The sequence below is a fragment of the Populus alba genome, chromosome 14, assembly GCF_005239225.2.
Source record: "Populus alba chromosome 14, ASM523922v2, whole genome shotgun sequence".
NCBI lineage: Eukaryota > Viridiplantae > Streptophyta > Magnoliopsida > Malpighiales > Salicaceae > Populus > Populus alba.
The window spans coordinates 11,200,772-11,220,741 of NC_133297.1; the positions used below are offsets into that span (position 1 = coordinate 11,200,772).

At 33.0% G+C, this 19,970-nt stretch overlaps 2 protein-coding genes across 5 annotated transcripts; one reads left to right on the forward strand and one right to left on the reverse strand.

Annotated features, from left to right (window-relative positions):
- Positions 1–8,218: 8,218 nt before the first annotated feature.
- On the forward strand, positions 8,219–9,339 carry LOC118041775 (ethylene-responsive transcription factor ERF014). The gene has a single exon (XM_035049267.2). The coding sequence runs from the start codon at positions 8,407–8,409 to the stop codon at positions 9,067–9,069; it is 663 nt and encodes a 220-aa protein (XP_034905158.1). The 5' UTR covers positions 8,219–8,406; the 3' UTR covers positions 9,070–9,339.
- Positions 9,340–17,112: 7,773 nt separating this feature from the next.
- Positions 17,113–19,196, reverse strand: LOC118041774 (E3 ubiquitin-protein ligase RING1-like). Of its 4 annotated transcripts, none has more exons than XR_012167963.1 (3): positions 18,022–19,196; positions 17,501–17,678; positions 17,113–17,315 (listed from the first exon to the last, which is right to left on the reverse strand). XR_012167963.1 is itself a non-coding variant. In XM_073404700.1 (1 exon), exon 1 carries the CDS (start codon positions 19,085–19,087, stop codon positions 18,011–18,013), a length of 1,077 nt encoding a protein of 358 aa, XP_073260801.1. In that variant the 5' UTR covers positions 19,088–19,194; the 3' UTR covers positions 17,944–18,010. The 4 variants fall into 4 exon arrangements, 1 of the variants encoding a protein (XP_073260801.1); XR_012167964.1 differs by having other exon boundaries at positions 17,501–17,675; positions 18,022–19,195; XR_012167965.1 differs by having other exon boundaries at positions 17,501–17,573; positions 18,022–19,193.
- Positions 19,197–19,970: the final 774 nt, after the last annotated feature.

Below are 19,970 nucleotides of genomic sequence, written 5' to 3' on the forward strand. Positions count from 1 at the left end.
GGACTTGTACCTGCTTTCTTTACATGATCATTAGGCATGTGAAATCTGTACCTAAACCATGAAGACGTACACGCCCCTGTATTTTTGCTTCCCCATATTTATAACATCCTTCGACTACTGTTTGTATTAATCCCAATCTGTATGTTATATTTTCGCCATTCTTTCACGTAATTAAATACCATCTTGAACTGTATTAAAACCATGCTGTAAGTATACATAATTATTGCCACCTATCCAAAAAGTTAATACACTTTAATTTTTTTTCAAAAGATAAATGAAATTTGAAGTAGACCAAGTGCCAAGAAAACAGCTAACATAAACAATCACTGTTGATGAAAAGAGCATTTAGAAACGTGATTGTGTTTCTAAAAATTTTTAATTTCATTTATTAAAAATTAATAATTTCTTTATGTTTTTAATCGTTTTGATGTGGTCTTAAAAAATAATTTTTTAAAAATAAAAAATATTATTTTTTGATATATCTTCACTACAACAAACATTTTAAAAAAACAACAAGAACCATACTCTAAAAAACATGTCATTTTTCGCTAGCAATGATTTTCTTTTGCATATAATTTTTAACTTGCAAAATATTTTTTTTAATAATGATGGTGATAAGTTTGAGATGATAATAATAATAAAGAGGGTGATACTATAATGATGATAATAATAATAATAATAATAATAAATAATGGTAAAGGGTTAGATAGTGAGATGATAATTATGATGATATGAAAATAATGGTTGAATAAGTTATTTATTATAAAAATATTTTATGAATTATGAGTCAAAAATGTTTTCTAGTAAATGAACTGGAAATTTTGAAGGTTGATGATCAAATATATTTCATTAAACTTTTTTTTTTTTATAAAATACATTAAAAATAATTAAATATATAAAAATAGTAAAATATATTATAATATTAATAATAATAACAATATAATGGTGATTAGGGCTAGAGATTTTGAAATGGGATATGCAATATGAAAAGACCATAAAAAAAATCCTGTGATTTAAAAAATCAAAGAAAAAAGCCACGAAAATAAAACATAAATTATGTTAGAGCAAAAGATGCATTATCTATGAAAATAAAGCTTACTTTGGAGGTGGAAATTCAAATGTCCGTGATAAATAACAATAATCAGGAACATAGGATATTAATAAAAAATAATAGCATAGGACATGTTAGATAATATGTATAGGACATTAATAAAAATAATAGCATAGGACATGTTAAACTGGATATTTATCACGGGAAGTGGAATTCACATGGATCCATGTGAATTCCACTTCCCGTGATCTATTATTTTTTTATGTCCTATCTAAAAAAATAATATTATAAGATGCATTATCTATGAAATAAAGCTTATTTTGGAATCGCTAGTAATGATTTGCTTTTGCATATAATTTTTAACTTGTAAAATATTAGACTTAAGGCGGGGAGGTCACAAAAGTCGTCATCGTCTTTTCCTTGTTTTTCTCCTCTGGCGACAACTGCGAAGCACAACACATGAGGGTGCGAGACAGAGGTGGCACATCCTCCGAAAAGCTCACGAAATGTAATAATTAATTTTGTACTACTATAGGAAGCTCTTATAGGCCTCTACCACATCAGTCATTTTCATTTTCATTTCAAACCCTCTGCGTTTGGTTTTTTTACTTGCCATGATTTTCTTAACCTTTCCATCAGATCGAAGATCAGAATTCAGATTAGCCAAACGGCAAGGGTACGTATGAACTAAATTTGAAGGTTGATGATCAAATATATTTCATTAAACTTTTTTTTTATAAAATACATTTAAATAATTAAATATATAAAAAATAGAAATAAAAATAAGCACAGACAAAAATATTTTTTTAAAAATACTTTGTAATAAAGTAACCTTTCCAACATAAAAAATAATAGCATAGCGACATTAATGTTTATCACGGGAAAGTGCGAAATTCACATGGATCTACCTATAATGTTGTACCTATGTGCATATAGTAAAATAAATGTGATGAGCAAGTCCAGACAAACCACGTGGAGTGTCCATGCTACTCGGCAACAAACTCAGAGCAAAAAAATATCTTGTCCGGTCCACGTCCCCCCGAATTATTTTCTGCGTCAATAAGAGAGATGCCTGAATCGGACATATGAGATGAGCCTCCGGTAACCCGTTGCCTTTTTTCATGAAGACCAGATGCCGCTCATATTAGCTTCATCTATCAATCGAAGCCCCACCCCTAAGCCCCTGAACTCACTGGAAACCACAGAATCATTCCCTCTGGTTGCCAGTCTCGGCCAATTGAATCCTGACTGAGATGCTTTGCCTATGCCTTCAGCCAGACTCCTTAATTATTAAGGGTAGGAAAACATGGAATGAAAAGGATGCAATGAGTTGAAAGATGGCAAAAACCCGCGACTGCCTTGTAAGAAATGAAAATCTGACTTTATTGGCTCCATCACCGGAACCAGCTAGCAAGCTTCTACTTGGTCGATTCCGTGAGATCATGATGCGTGGTACCTCATGTTTGAGGAAGATGATAACCGAAGGCAGAGAAGAACGACGACACATCACTGTCAAGTAAGTTCATCTTCTTTAAAGTTTTTTTTATTATTATTTATTTATAGACGAAGGCGGCGATCTGCGAAGGAGGAGAAGGAACCGAGTTTGAGAGAACGGATTTTTAAAAAGTTGATTGTGTGTCGAAGACTTTGCAATCTGCTTCCTCTGGAGTTAGACACTATCTTAGATTGAGCCGGTTGCATAAGCGGAGAAATGGAGCACCCAAAATATATATAACCAATTGTTAATCATTATTACAAATTAATAATTAACCAAATTGCTATTTCCTTTGCAAAGCAGATTGCAAGCAACATGGTAATAATTACTCATGTATTCTGACAGGGTTTGTTGTTTTTTTTACAGCATTCATGCATGATTTGCGTGGAAAAGCAAGAAGAGAAGGCAACAACCTGGCCTGGGGGAGGTGCTTGTTGTTGTTGCTGGTCTGTCGTGAAGGGATGGTGGTCGACGGTGGAGCCTGCCTGGAATGGTCCACGGTGGGAGGTGCTGGATGATCGATCTACAGCTACTCTGGAGAAAGGTAGAAAAACAACGGTGTATTAATTCCCTCAAATACTATATTTACTTGATCAAACATAAAACACTTCAGTGCCGATTCATGGGATTCTTTTTTATTGTTTCCCATTATTTTTTACTTTTCAGACTTGCACATAAGCGATATGATCTTGTGTTCTTCGGTGAGATCCATGTAAGCGTTTCGTTCCTTCTTATGTATACCCCTGTTCGGACTTCCATGAACGTTTGAACATGAATCATAGTGTTTAGCATTATCGACTGTAATGGGTAATCATAAGACTTTGGTTGCTTTTTATCATCCCCATGCAACGATTGAATAAAGGGTAGTTTTAGATGCATGTCTCACTCTATTTACTGTATCAGGAGCGCTTTGAGAAGTGTCTATGAGTTGACAGGATAGAAAAAAAAGAAGAAAATCTCTATTTGAATGTGCCCCTCCTTTCATAATTCTCTGGAAAATAAATGATAGGTTTTTTTATGTATCAATCATCAGTCTTTAAGTTGAGTTGGAACATACAGTTCCATCTCTTCTGAAATATGTTAAAAGCTACTGTCACTCTAAAGTTGCTTGCTGAGAGAGGTGGGAGCTGAGAGATGCGTATGATTTACGTGGAGAAGCAAAAGAGAGAAGAAGCTACCTACCTGCGGGAGGTGTTTGCTGCTGTTGCTGGATCGGTGATCGACGGTGAAGCTGCTGGTGATCCACTTCAGCCACTGGAGAAGGCAGAAAAACAACGGTGGATGTTGATTGCTAGTGTGGGTTTTTGGCTGGGGAAAAGAAGAGGTGACAATGTGATCAAATAACAGAAAAGGAAACAATGAAAAACGGACATTATGCCAAAGATTATAAGATGTCAGTTCCCTTGATAGAAGGAAAAGAAAAACCCAATTACACGGAAAAGAAAAACAACAGCAGCCTAATTTTTTGAAACTCATTTCAGAAATCCATCATGATGTCGCTGACAGAAGAAAAAAAGAAGAAGAAAACTTACAACAATTATAATGATATATATTTAATGACAGGCGATATGTTTTGGCATGTTTTGGCAGTGAAAACCGTGGGGAAAGCTACAGTACTTTCCCCACGCGTTTTAGAGTTCTTTAATAAAGAGGTGCAAAACCAAATTGGAGCATTGTTCCATAATAGTTATACTTAAGAAATTTCCTCTCCTGATCTCCCTTAAACAAACAAAAGTCCGTTGTTCATCGTTTCCTGTGATTTCTGACAAATTTGAAAAGAATAACACAGAAGGCGAGTGATATGTGGCCGGACACATGTTTTATGTTGGGTGTTTCATATTATAAAATTATAGCTTAGAGAGATGCCTTGCTTTATTTTTTCGACGAAGCCTGTTTTCTAGTGGCTGGCTTATTATTTAATGCGAGCTAGAAGGTTAATGGAGAGTCGAGTACAGATTGACGACACTATTCTTTTCCCACATGAATTATCATTGAAGAACTCGATTCCTTCTTGTAGATTTAATAATTAATATCCTATATAGAACGCGTATGGGTGAATTTTGAGTAAATTTAATACTGAAAGACTCTGATTAGTTCATCGAGAAGTCAAGAGCAAGAAAGGATTTTTCTTATCAAATTATATATTTACTTTACACCGGTCCCTTTAATATTTCGTCTCCTCATTTCGCCAGATGACTTCCCACGACCTGTCTTCGTAGAGATGCACTAGATTTCAAAATCCCGTAATAATTATGGTTGCATTTTGGTTGTTTATATTAGGAAATATCGAAGGGAGTTGGAATACGCAAAAAGGAATGACTACATAATGATTTAAAATGTCTGTAAAAGGGCCATTTGGCATGTAAATTTGAAAGACTTGCATTGAGTCTGATGAAATCATAAATCAGCTTAAAATAGAGGTGGAATGGGGATAAAGATTTTTAAAGAATAATATAGCATTATTTATCAAACTTCATTTAATAATTTAAATTTATAAGTTGTAATAATTCCTTAACACTATATTAAGAACATTGATTGTTGATTCAATTTTGCGACGATCAGGTTCGTTCTTACCTTTGCAATTGGAAGTCTACAGAGCCTTTAATTTTAAATGGCATTCTCTGCAAAGATATCTTCATATTTGAATCAGATATGCATACCCCACATGTCTCTCTACCGCCTCGAGAAATCTTCTCATGCATGCATGGTTCTCTTGCCTCCATAAATTCTTTGTTGGTTTTGGTTTTGAGGGGTACAGAAAAGACAATCTCCAGACCTTTCTCCTTATGGATATTGATGCCTTGACGAGATTGAGTGTGATTTTATAATTTGAGTTTGTTAGAATTGAATAAATGATGGGTAATTTAATGATTATTGATTATTTTTTATAAATTTCATGGTTAAGATGGAAATTAAGAAAAATTGATTTTTATATGGAATTTTTAATAATTAAAAGATATTAATTTATGTTGAATAGTTTTGAATGAGAAAATAATGAATGATTAGTTGAGTTTCAATTATTTTATTTTAATTATAGTTTTTAATTATTCATTTGAAGCTATAGTTATGATTATAATAGTATATGCGATAATAATAATGATTGTTATGGTAATGATAATATTGATAGTAATTATGATGTGAGAACTGGTGATGATGGTGGTGAGGTGCTACACTGATTAATGGTGGCGGTAGTAAGGCGGTGGTTATTATTTTAATTGCAGAAATATATGAAAGTTATAGCAAGAAAATGATAAAATAATAATTATATTAATAAAAATTTCAGTGATAGTGATGGTTGTGTTGTCCAAAGTGGCATTGTGATAATGGTTGTTTTTGTGATACTGATATCGACGCTACTATTGATATTAGGTGTAATATGAAAAAATAGTATTGCATATTTTTTTGTATTTATATAATGAACTTCAACTAAAAAATATTAAAAAATATATCTAGCTAAGAGAAAAAACTTTTTTAAAAAAAAATCTTAATTAAGTTTTGCCTGATTATCCGAATCAAAGATCAATATAGTGAGTCAACTGAATTTTTATTCATTCTGATATTTTACTTTATTCAAATTGATCTAACCATTAAATCAACTAAATCCTAGGTTAATTTATTGAGTGTACCTGGGTTTAATATCTAATGATTCAATGAGTGAAACTAACTTCAAATGCCATGGCCCAGCATGGAAAAAAAAGGGTAATTGTCCCCAAAAGGGCGTGCCCCAAAAAAGGGCATGTGTGCTGGCACTGCCCTTTCCCTTAGAGAAAAAAGAAATTGATTTTGATTTTGCCGTGCCATATATAATTGTATAAAATTATTTTCAGTTCAATGTGACAAGTTTATTTTAAAATGAAAGTTAATCTTAAATAATGTCTAAGATAATTTGAATACAGCAATTCAATTGTATTTCCAAAAAAAAATTTATCGAATGGAAGTTAATCTTATCCAATCTAATTTGAAGATATCATTTATTATAATAGAAAAAAAACTCATAGAATTTATTAAAAAAAATAAAACATATTAACTTGTATGCTTATAAAGTCAAGTGTTGCAGTCGTAAGCATGACCTAGGCGATAGCCACCAAGTAGTTTTTGGAAGCTTTTTTTTTTTTTTTTTTTTTTGAGATAAAGAGGGCAATTTTGCAGGACGCGGTTTTAGAGCTTGCATGACAGAGGAGCGACAGCTGGGACTGATGTCTGAGGACTCTGACGTATGGTTGCTTTTTTTAAATAATTTTTATTTGAAATATATTAAAATAATTAATTTTTTATTTTTAAAATTTATCTTTATACACACATTAAAATAATCTAAAAATAAAAAAATATTAATTTAAAAAAAAATCAAAAAATTTTCAAAAATATTTTCACACGCAAAAACACCGTTGCTTTGGTCAATGACTTCCCATTCGAGTATCACTGTTGGACTGCGCGTTTGAAGCAGTATCATTTTCTGTTCATACCACAGCGAACAGCAGCAAAAGCAGGAAGCATCCCTTGAAGATCCTGGAAGTTGCCTCTGAGACAGAATCCTATGTTTTGATATCACTAATCTATTTATATATACACATGCATATGTATATTTCTTTTTAATGACCCGGCACCTGAATATCGATACAGAATGGTATGAGACAAGTACATATTTGCCCTTGAGTTTTTGTTTTCTCTTTTGATTTGTTGCAATCTTTTATTCTGTTCTTTGAGGGTCAACCGGGCTAGGATCGTACGTAGGGGTGACTTGCCATGGAAGCCAGGAAAGAACTCTAGATCAAGGGCTTTTATAAACTTTCCATGCTGGTTTCTGATTGGTTCATGTGGGCTGTAGTCTGCTCGATGCCTGGATTGATCGATGCTTTTTCTTCTCAAGGTTACCCTGTGGTTGCCGTTGGAAAAACTAGTCAATGCTGATCGAAATATATATATATATATATATATATATATATATATATATATATATAAAGTGTCACTTGCAAGTTAAATTGTAGGTAACGTCGTCTAGCCAAAAAAGTCGTGAAGCTGTGTTAATGATTTTCTGAAGAATTACTTGTTAACTATTTAATTTAGTCATAGCACGCCACCCTGCTAAAAGTAAATATTAGCCTAAGACCATATATAATTAATCTTTGGATAGTGTTTAAGGTCATATCGGTCTAAACAAGCAAGCAATATGGCTTCATAATTAATTTGACCAATTCCGTAACTGTATATCTAGCTGTAATATTGATCTTCTCAGATAAAATAAATAAGAGATATGAAGTAATTAAATGCTTTGATTGATTAGACCATCAAGTACACATTTTGTAACCTCTCTCTCTCTCTCTCTCTCTCTCTCTCTATATATATATATATATATAGTGTTAAAAAGACATCTGCCAATAATTAAATTTAGTCTTGCTGGCTATTTTCTGTGACACTCGATCGACATTTCTCTTCATTGATGTTTACTTTGTTTTTTTTACGCGTATACTCCATGATCTGGAGTGATTTTGACCACTGCTGGACAGACGAGTCATTTTTCGAGAAATCAGTCTTCCATTTTTATAAGCTTGAAAATATCTGTCATCCATTTTGTATTCGTGTATGGACATACTGTTCCTTCACTAGAGGGGTCTGCTGTGCTTAAAAACTCGAACCTACACGGCGACACCATCTATATATATAGACACTTTTGTTTCCACACTTTCATATGAACAACAAGAAGAATAAAGATTACAACAAGTTGTCCAAAGAGTAAAACAGAAGACTCCTTCAAAATCTTTTTGTTCACCGAAGCATTCATTCATCTCCTTCAACAAATTAACAGATCCATCCCAGCTTTTTATTGGTCCAGAGCCTGTGATCTTTTACTCTCCATCCAACAATGGTGAAGAACGAGCACAGGATCCAGTCAGAGACTTCAACACCAATGCCACCATCTTCATCAGCGTGCAAGAAGAAGAAATACAAGGGAGTTAGGATGAGGAGTTGGGGCTCATGGGTTTCTGAGATAAGGGCACCAAATCAAAAAACAAGAATATGGTTAGGCTCTTATTCAACTCCTGAAGCTGCTGCTAGAGCCTATGATGCTGCACTTTTATGTCTCAAAGGCTCTTCAGCCAATCTCAACTTTCCTATTACCTCCTCACATTACATTCCTGACGCTGTGATGTCCCCCAAGTCCATTCAGAGAGTGGCTGCAGCAGCTGCTGCTGCTGCTGCTAATAGTTCTGAAGACAATCCCACCACCCCTCAAGTATCGCCACTTCCTCTTCCTTCCTCCTCCTCCTCCTCGTCATCATCATCAATCCTATCATCCCCGTCAATGGTTTCCTCACCGTCCGATCAGCTAGATGATTATATGTCACTAATGGAATCGTTTGAGACCGTCAATGAACCAATTCCAATGCTAGATTCTTGGTACAATTTTGATGGATTACAATCACCAAAGTATATTGATCAAATGTTCAATGGGGACTCTTTCAATCCACCGATGATCGATGATTTCTACGACGGCGATATTCGTCTATGGAGCTTTGCTGAATAGCCTAGTCCAAGATCAAGCCAGCCATTATCATTCTTTTGTCCATTCATAATATTTAATTCATGTTCTTCTGTTGTTGCCTGAAGACATTACTGACAGTAACCTCAAGTTCATATATATTAGTCTCTTGAGTTAGGAGAAGGAGGCTCACATGGGGAAGTTTAAACATTTTTTTGAAACCATCTCATGTGGATCTTCTCTATATATTGAATTTATGTAATATTAATTATTCAAAGTGTGTTGTTACGTGCAATAATTGTTGATTTTCTTTCATTTTACTAGTGGAATAAAAGGGGGGAGAATTTTCTTATTACTATTTTTTTTGCATCCAAGCTTGTTACATGAACCAAAGCCCGTAGGGTTTTTCTAATTAATCTGAATTAGATGCTATTACTAATAAAGAAATTACAGTTTCCTGTGCATTCGGACAAAGTGAAACTCGAAAAGCCCTTTTGTGATCATGGAACTGTCAGAAGTGCCTATCTCAGTGGGAACAATGTACACGGGGTATGGAAACTTGAAACCATCTGCAAGAATTTTTATTTTTAACTCGGTTACCTTAAATGGTGATATTGTGAACTCTTACAGATTCAATACCAACATGTAAATCCAAAAAAGATTTAGATGTTGGTGCGATAATGTGCCATGTTCCTTGTACCTGCAAATCACGTTAAACAACGGGTCAATATTCTATGGCATCAATTGTTATTTTATCTACCCAGAAAATTATCAAATTAAAAAAAGAAGATCAAAGGAGGAAATAATACAATTCATTTTGATATATTAATATTAAAAAAATATTTTTTTAAAAAAATATATATTTTTAATTAAAAAAAACATTTTTAAAAATAGTCTGCACCACGTTATATATTGATCAAACATTTAATATGTACACTACTAGAAGAAAAAAAAAAAAAAAAAAAAACAAGAAACATGGGAGAGAATATATTCTGTCACTGGACATATTCCATTAATAATTTCTGAAAGAAACAATGACAATTCTTTTTTTAAAAAAAAACAAAATCCATTCACTTTTCTATTAACGCGTCAAGTTACTGAATAAAATTGCTCATGAAAATTTTTATCGATAATTTTTAAATAAATTAAAAACCTAAATCAAATCCTCTTTTCTCTCCAGTATCTTTTTCATCTTTAATTTCAATTTAAACCTTAAACTGGATATACTTCCCACCCCCTTTAAATTTCTAACAACCCTCCTAAAAAATTTGGCCACCCAACCCATTGTCAGCCAATACAACCTCCCTTTGTTGGTTCATTCTCATTCTCTATATTGCAATAATCTCAAGACTTCATTTTTATTTTTATTTTTGATGACTTTTATTATATATATAATCAGTGTAGGCTTTACTGAATCATACTTCAAGCTTGTGATACAGCTTATAGTTTAAAGTTTTATGATCTGGGCTTATTGATTTGTTTTTATTTTTTGTGCGGGCTTGAGCTTGGTTTTCGGCATCTAGGTTTCCTTTAGTGTAAAGGGAATTTCAATTTTTGATATTTTTTATTAAATAATATGGGTATTTTGAAAAAAAAAAAAAAACTTTTATTTTGCGGGAAAGTATTTAGGATTTTAGGTTTTGGTGGGTTTTTGAATTTAGGGTGTTAGATTTATTTATTTTTTACCATATAAGTTTTGATTTTTGTGTAAAGCTACAAAAAATGCTCTCACTAAATTTTCCATTGTTGGCACAGAGTGCATGCCTCGAACCCAAAACTCAAAAAAAAAAAAAAAAAAACTCTTTTTGCCTGACAACACTCCATACTTTATAAGAACGCAAAAAATCTGAACTTCAATTAAAAAAATTATACTCAAAATAATATTCTATTAAAAAAATATCTTGAATCATAACTTAACTAAAACCCAATATAAATCATTTTATATCAAATTAACCCAACTTCAAAGTAAAATAAAATCAAATGTACTACCAAGTCTAATATTATAAATTGATCTAATTATATTGAAATATTAAAGTCTAGGCATCAATTATAAACTTCTGAAAATCTGAACAAATAAATAAATAGAGGATGAGTGTCACATTCTCATTAAATAATTGTTCATCTCATAGTTGGACAAGCATATCAAAACTTAATAATATATAACTTTACAATCAATTTATTTATTATACAAAAATATTAGTATATATGTTTAAAGATTTAAAAGTGCATAAACACTTTTATTCATTCACAAAATTAATTAATTCAAACCAACCGTTTTGAACACAAATGTTAATTGCTTACTCATAATTATAGCCAAATTTAGAGTCAAGGGACTACAGTTATTCTAACCATAGTACCAATGAGTTATATTTTACCCTTTACTAAACATCAAATTCCAAATAAATATATCTATAAGTATCAATATATAACTCCCAAATATTGGATCCAAAGCTAAAGTTACTTTAATTAACCATATTAATTATGGCTCATATTTACCCTGTAACTAAGCATTAAATTCTAAATAAACATGTATATATAACCTCAGAGCATAATGAATCAACTTCATATTCATATTCTTGTTTTAGTTCATGGTGAGAAGTACTCCTAGGCCTTAGGTTGATTTGAGACTAACATTTCACTAGCTAATCGGGTAGTTTACAACTCATTAATCTGAGTTCATCTTATAACTAAAATCATTAATTTCTCAAATACATTTAAAACTCACTTGTAACACCAGACATTGTTTCTCTTGAAAAAAAAAACACAAACTGTTTACATCACTTTAATATCATTTTTTTGCAAAAAATAAAATAAAGACATGCAGCGTAGCGGGGGCATGCCCAATGACGTGTTCTATTTTGCAACGGGTTAGGGCATGAAATCCCATCCTTAATTGTTTCCTCTGCAGTTTTTACGTTGTATTTGGTCTCTTCAAGGTGAGTCTGCATTGGGCCACGTTACTGACTTTGGATGCGTTCTCTCATCCTTCATCGCTGAGCTTTGAATATCGAATTGTTTGGCCATTTGGCGTGCCATGACTGGGCCTCTAACAGAACACGGTCCCACAGAAGCAGTATTGCCGTTGTCTAATTTGAGCACATGAACAAAACTACAACACGACAATTCCTTTGTTGCAAAACGACAACACATCATGTGACCCGCCAAAGCACCTGTCGATCGGATAAGTCACCATATCCCATGTTTATTGTCATTTATTGCCCACAGTTTGATTCATACTAGAGGATGATTGTCACGCATAATACAATTCTGTTTTTGTTTTGAGTATCATATCATCTTGAATTTTGGAATAATAAATGCAAATAATTTATTACATTTATCATCTAATGATCAAAATTCAGCTATTTTGACAAATAATCCAACATCGAGGTGCATTATTATGGAGCGTGGATGTTCTACTACCCGCTGGCATATGTTGACGTTGTTCCTTGAATCTAAAATTGATAACTCTACAGAAGATTTCAATATAAGTCTTTAGTTTTGGTTTTATCCCAATGGTTTTGTACCCCGTGATAATACATAAACACAGCAACATCTTTACAAAACATACTTTCATGTGGGGTTTTTCGTAATATATTCCATGGGCATAACTGAGCCAATTGCAATTGAGATAGTAATGTATGATCCAATCGTTATTTTTACATCTTTATCATGGTGTTTCAAATGTTTTTTTATGCATTTTAGATTAAAAAAATACTTCTTAACAAAATAATAATAATAATAATTAAAACCCAACTTTTTTGGTAACCTCTATTTATGAAATTATAAACACATAGACGACATGTGTCACCAATTTTTTTTTAATGGAAAATAGAGTGATCCCTTTGAGAAATAAAAAGAAAATAAAAATATATAGACATGCTAAAAGCATGGGTTAGGCTAAAAAGCCAATGAGTCTGAGTTTTTTTTTAAAATCTTTTTTACTTTGTTATTTTATATTTGAGTAAAAAAAATTATAAAAAAAATAATTAAATATAATTGAGTTTATAAGTTCAGTCATGAGTTTGATAGATTAATCCACAATATTCAGGCTATGATTTTATTTTTTTTAATGCATTGTTTGCCCCTCAATTTTAAAAAAATATAATTTCACAATTTGTTATCAATAATATATTTTTTTTATTTAACTCAAAATTAAAAAATATATATATATAATTTCATACTTTGTTATCAATGATCTATTATTATTTTTTTTTATCTTGGTTCCACGTGCCTATCATGTTTTTCTTTTTCTAAAAAAAAAATTCCATACAAATTTTTTTTATGCATTTTGTTGTCATACTATTAAATGAAAATTAATCAACATGATAAAAATAAAAAAAAAACTGAATCCGGTAATGTACAAGACTTGCTTTGAGAGTTTTCTTGTTTTTTTAATTAAGTATCAATTTTATTCTTCAATGTTAAGTTAATTAAGGATTGAGTTTTTCAATTTTTTTTTAAATATCCCTAAGAGTTTTATAAATCAATCAAGATTGACCCATGCAGATCTAATATATTTTTATCTTAATATTAAATAAAAATATAGTACTCCATATGTAAGTAATTTTGAATTCATTGTTAAAATCTATTTTTTAAAAAATACATTGGCAATGTCCTTATCTTTTTTTACATTTGAAATTTTTGGTGCTTCAACCGGTGATATAACGAAGGCCAATAGGATAGTTTAGTTCTAAATAATGTCACGAGTAACGTTATTACACACACAGACACAAACAAGATAGCAACAAAAATACAAAAAGTTTACGAGCATTGGGAATACGAGACTTACATGGCGAGCTCATCTCCCATGGATCTAATGTGTCACCCTTTTTATGAAGCAGGCTCTAAAGTCTAATCTATGCAGTGTAGCCCAGATCTCCTATGTTCAGGCTCTCAGCCCAGTCGAAAACCAAGAAACTAGCCCTATCTAGCACTAATATCCTATTAAGTGGGCCACTCGTGGGTGTGATCTTGATTTAGGGCGAAACCCATAAACCAAAAGATGGACTCCAAGTTAGATTTGGACTTATCATCCTAACCCAGTGGAAACCTCATCTCCATGAATCACAGACAGTATTTCCTTCTCTCTACTTACTATTCACGCACAATGGGCTAGGTGTGTCTGTGTGTGATTGTAGTTATTTTTTAAAGTTTTTTTATTAAAAAATTTATTAAAAATAATATGTTTTTTTTATTTTTTAAAAATTATTTTTGATACCAACGCATCAAAATAATCTTAAAAACATTAAAAAATATTAATTTAAAAAAAAAAAAAAATTTAATTTTTTTAAAAATTATTTTTAAAACATAAAAATAAACAGTGCTCGAGGTTTGCTGTTTCCTTAGTCTTCTTAATTTGAGCTCTTCATTAATGTCAAAAACTTAATCTGGGTTATCTTGGTTTTGTCTCATTTTCCAATTTCTTGATCTTTTATTATATTGACTAGTGATGAGTACTATTAGATAATTTGAATTTTTCTTTCAGTCATTTTTTTTTCCGTGATTTTATGGTTGCACGATAAGGGTGATGATGCCTTGTCAGAAAATTAGCAATTATTAAATTGCAAGATCACTACATTTGAATTGGGACTTGGCAATTTCATTGACTTTTAATTAAATTTCTAAAAGTGAGCTGTTTTATAACTTGAATTTGCACGCAGTACTCGGTGATAGCTTATTTTAATGTCCCTGTTGTCATTTAATAATATATATATATAGGGTATTTGGACCAACTTGCACAAATTTTAATTAATCTGTACAAATTCTAAAGTTAATGATCAAATAAATTTTGAGTAACCATCAATATTTATAAATAACATAAAACGACAAAAGAAACAACCACAGGTAAATTGATGTTATTTTTTCAATTTATGTGGGCTCGAACTTGTTATTTTTTCACCAATCGGGTGCTACTGATGCAATAATATTTTGTTTTGGACCAGGAAAAATATGTCGGAGATAAGGGAGGTGGCCTCTGTAAAATTTTGTTCTTGAAGGTAAACTATACAGCATGTTTTTGAGTTGTTCACTTGCATCTTTTCTCATCCATACCCCGGTAATTGTACATCCTTATACATGCAGGACAAGAAAAGTCGGTATCATATTGTCTCCGCTTTGGTGGATACGAAAGTAGATATGAAAGGTAAGTTACCTTTCCTTCTCCGTTTCACCTTATGAATTCATAAAGCCTATATGGGATTTGTTCATTTCCTGGATATTAATGGGTGTCAAAGAACCATCTTAATCTAATAGTTTAAGTTATTAAATAAGATTTTAAAATATAATTTATATAATTCTCTAATACAATCCTTCAAGTAAAAGTCATTTGAGCTTAAAACTTGTACAAGCTCACATTACCTTGTGCTTAACTTTTATTAAATAAATGAGAATGGTGAGATTTAAACTTATGACTGTTTGGTCATCAAGACTTTGATACCATATCAAATAATCATCTCAACCCAATAACTTTTGTCGGGATAAGGGAATGAGTTTCCAAAGAATATGAAAAGAAAGGAAAAGTTGTTATGTAAAGTGGCAAAATATGATTTATATTATTCTCTAATAATAGAAATTACTTATGCCTTTCAAATGAGAGTTACTTGTGCCTTTCAACTGTGCAGTGTAGTCTCAGAGGCTTGGTTTGGGAAAAGGAGGTACAAGAATGGCTCCTGAAGAAGCACTAGGTGAGATACTTCAGGTATATGCCTGGACTGTGCTCCCTCCCATATCTCATTTTTCCATTGTTATTTCCTTGTTACTGGCAGTTTTTTATTCTATCCTTGCTTGCACTTGTATTTGTGGCCTTGACTTCTTACAGCCTGGAATAGGATGCCAGACAAAATTCTGGAAAATGTGCACGAGATTCTGTTTCCTCTTTTAACTCTCCTTGGATCTGAGAGAAATTCAATTGTTTGTAGGGATAAACTAGACTCCTTCTTAAGTTTGGCTATTCTTATCTGGTGTAATGCTCCCACTGCGGATACATATGAAAGCAATCACATCCATGATTGTGTTGCAATGGTAATAATCTTATTAGATCAGGGTTAAATAATGCCAGATCTTATTCTATGAGCTAGTGATTCATTACATTCATGGCAATCTAATATTTCAACATGTTTATTTTGTCTGATTAAATCTGTCTGTGATCTAAAAGTTCAATGGTAATTCACTCTCTGATCTTCTTGTGTTTTTTTTTTTTTTTTTCCAGTTCCCTTTGGGCTGTGTTACTCCATTTGCTCTGACAAACGAGTCAGCACAGTGAGCATTAAATTTTATCTCTTTTGGCATTTATTTCTATCTTTTCTTCTCTCAAGTCTTTATTTGAACAAATTCGTGTTTGCATTTTTGCTACCTTGCAAAAATAATGTTTATGTGACGTGTTTCATATCACATTGACTCTGATATCTTATTGTTACTTGCGATGCATATCATATGTAATTCTTCTCATTGCAATCTTCTAAATTGCTACACAATCAGCACTATTATAAAACTGAAGTTAAGTTTCATCTTCAGCCACACCTTATGAAAGCATTTCATAATTGAAGATTATCAAGCAACCTGCTCGATGAGAGGGATGTATTAGAATCTAGCTACAGAAGATTGGTGGGATGCATAGGGTGAAGGAATTGCAGAAATATAGTGTTTGCTCAGATGCTGGATTATTTGTGGAAGAGATTTTAAATAAGACATCAGCTCCATTACTTTCAGAGGTAAGTGTAGTACAGTATGCTTCTTCAGTCTTAACCTAGAGATCTTTGTTTGTCAAATAGGGACTTTGAGTATGTTGAAAATGACAGAATACATTGAGAAACGACCTCTCCATAAATTTCTTAGGTTACACAGTTCTGAATGTTTTCATGGAATTAATCGTGTGATTTGCATTTATACAGCTTGTCACGGATATTTCAATGAAAAAGAGACAACGCATAATGCAAATGCATTTGACAACCACTTATGAAGCTGTGAATGAATTGGATTTTTGTCTGTTGTGCATGGGATCTGCCATTCTCAAGGACTCAACCTTGAGTGCTTTACCATTAATCCAGAACTGCTTCTTTAGCGAAGAAAATAAATAAATGGCTTTGGTGGTTCACTTATGTTCTTTGCAAATAAATAAAACATCACGCCAATACAACAAAGTGCATGCCAATTAATTTCTTTTCATTTTGCTCTTGAAATAATATTTTTCGCCAACCAAACCAGAGACAACTGCGAAGCTTTCAGGTCAAGTCTCATTGAAGTACAACAGTAGTCGCATAAAACGATATATTATCCGCAGAATTAGCTTCGCCCTGCAACACAAAGCCATACCACCTGGTTAGCAGATGTAGTATGCATGCACTACAAAGTAATACAGAATGATGCTCTGCGTATGAGCTTTGCAGAACAATGGTGGTTCTAATAGGATATCTAGTTTCTTTCGGATAAAATGGAATTGATTGACAAACTATCAATGCTAAGCCAGAAAATGGCATACCTGTAATCTATCAGCTGTCCTGCACAATTTGTTCTCGAGTGTCCTTCCTTAATTGGTCCATACAATTACATTCCTAACAAACATATAACCATAACAAAGTCGATATAAATAGCTTTAGCAAGGCCATCAACGTTTTATTGCTAAAGAATATTGCAAGAACACCATCGTGAATCAACTGCTGGAAAAAAAAATGTAAGAGAAGAATTCAGTATATAAGAGGCAAATCACAACCAGTTTCCGATATATTTAACATCCATCAAATCTTGCTATTCAGAAATTCATCCTTTCTGCTAAATAGTATGATTTGCCGCATGGAAATGTTTTGTCAGTTTCCAGACTTGTAAAATGAAACATGAGAGTTGAATTTCGCTATCCCGAGCAGCTATCAAAGAGATAAATTAAGAAGTACCACATATACCAAGGAATAATTTTGCGCATCCAAATAAACGTGAAACCATTTACTCAATATTAAATACATGATCTTGCTAAATATATATATAGGTTGAGAAATCAATTCTCACCTCCTTGAGAGGTACCGGCAACCTCTCCGTGAGGACTAATCCTCCCATACCTAGCGCGAAATGGCCATAAAGATGACAACTGCCTCCTCCACCTCGAGCACCTTCCCCTCCTACCCCCTCCATCCTCACTCTCATCTTCATCTTGAGCACTACTTTCACTATTAACCGGCAACTCCTTTCGACAAACTGGACAGGAGTTGTGTAACCTTAACCATGGCACGATACATTCACTGTGGTATATGTGCTTACAAGGCAACTCCCTCGCCTCCCCTCCAACTTTAAACTCTTCCATGCAAACCGGACAATGAGAGTCATTCACCAAATGACTTGCCTCGATTTTCACAGTTGGTATGGTATCAATGGCGGTTTCTGGAGCTGGTGGTGGCCCTTGGCGGTCATTTTGTGTCAATTGCTCAATCAACTCGTTTAGGCCTGACCCCAAAAAAAAGTCCCTGGGATCAACCAGGGGAGGGACTGGGTTTTCAGATTGCGAAAGGGGTTCAATTGGTTCACCAAAAGGATTCCTTGGCCTGTATTGGATCCATGTTCTTCGCCTGGATTGGATCCCAGGTTCGTGTTCCAAAATACCTCTCCCATCAAGACTCCAATCCCGAGACCTCCGTGGGCGGATTTCAGGGTCCAATGAATCCCAATTATCTCTCCCATCAAGCTCTAGCGACAGATTTCTACGCCTTCGAGGACGAATTTCAGTATCCAAAAAGTCAGGTCGATTCCGTCTACGAAACCAGGACCGACGAGGAGGTTCAGGTTCAGGTTCAGGTTCATCGAGACTATAATTGAATCTTCTGAGTGGCGGGTCAAGCATGAGAGATAGTGCTTCAAGTAAGCGAGCTTCTGGTGAAGGATCAAAAGCAGTGAAATCAACAACCAGTATTGGTCTATTAATTCCAATCTCACAAAGGAACTGCCCTGAACAACGAGGGCAGGTGATTTCTGATGGATTCGTGGTGTCAATCGTGACCATTTGATGGCACTGGTAGCACCAGTATGGCTGGAAGTTTCCTGTGGTGCCATTGGTTCTTGTTCTGGGTGGGCTCAAAGACATAATTCTTTAGATAGAAAATCCAAACGGTTTTTGGTTTTGGTTGTTGTCGAGTTTGTATTTCTTTTCAAAATGACAATGCATCCGGTTAGATTTTTTTCCAAAAGAGAGCATTTATAAGCAAATGTAGAAGCGACAAGGAAAGGATGGCTTTTTGGGGTTGCATAAAGCAATTCCTTCTTACTTGCAGACTATTCATTCCAAATCTCCACTGTTTCTTCTACACAGAGGAAAGTATGAGTGAAGTTTGGTACAAGAAGAGAGCTCTGTATCCTCCTGTTAATGGCAGGTTAAGAGGTTCCTGGCGGTTTTTCCAAAAATAAGAAAAGAGAAAATGGAGGGAAAGGTTAACGGCTAACTTTCCCAGGAAGGGAGGTTAGCATCTTTCTATTTATATTTAAAAAAAAAAAAAAAAAACGGCCTCTGAGACTGATTTCATCTATTTTTCTATTATGTGTGGATCATGTAAATAATATACAACTATGCGCTCTAGATTTTTTTAAAAAAATAAATAAAATAAGAATTATTAGAAAAAAAAAAAAATGCTAACAAATCTGAAAACAAAATATTCGATTGAGAAATGGAAAAGGAAATTGAAAAGCCTTTAGAAAAAAACGGGATATTTCATTTGCTTTCTCTCTTTTTTAATTTGTTTAAAAATTTAAAATAATTCGTTTCTTTTCTTTTTTTTTGATTTGTCCCTACTTTTAAATGTAATGTTTTGTTTTCAAATTTGTATTTCTTTTCTAATAGTTCTTATGTTTTTTATATATATTTTTTTATTATTTTCAGATTTTATTTTATTCTTCAAGAATTTCAACCTGTCCAAATTTATTGAAAAAACTAGTGAAATATTGACGACGGGATCATATTATGAAAATTTCTG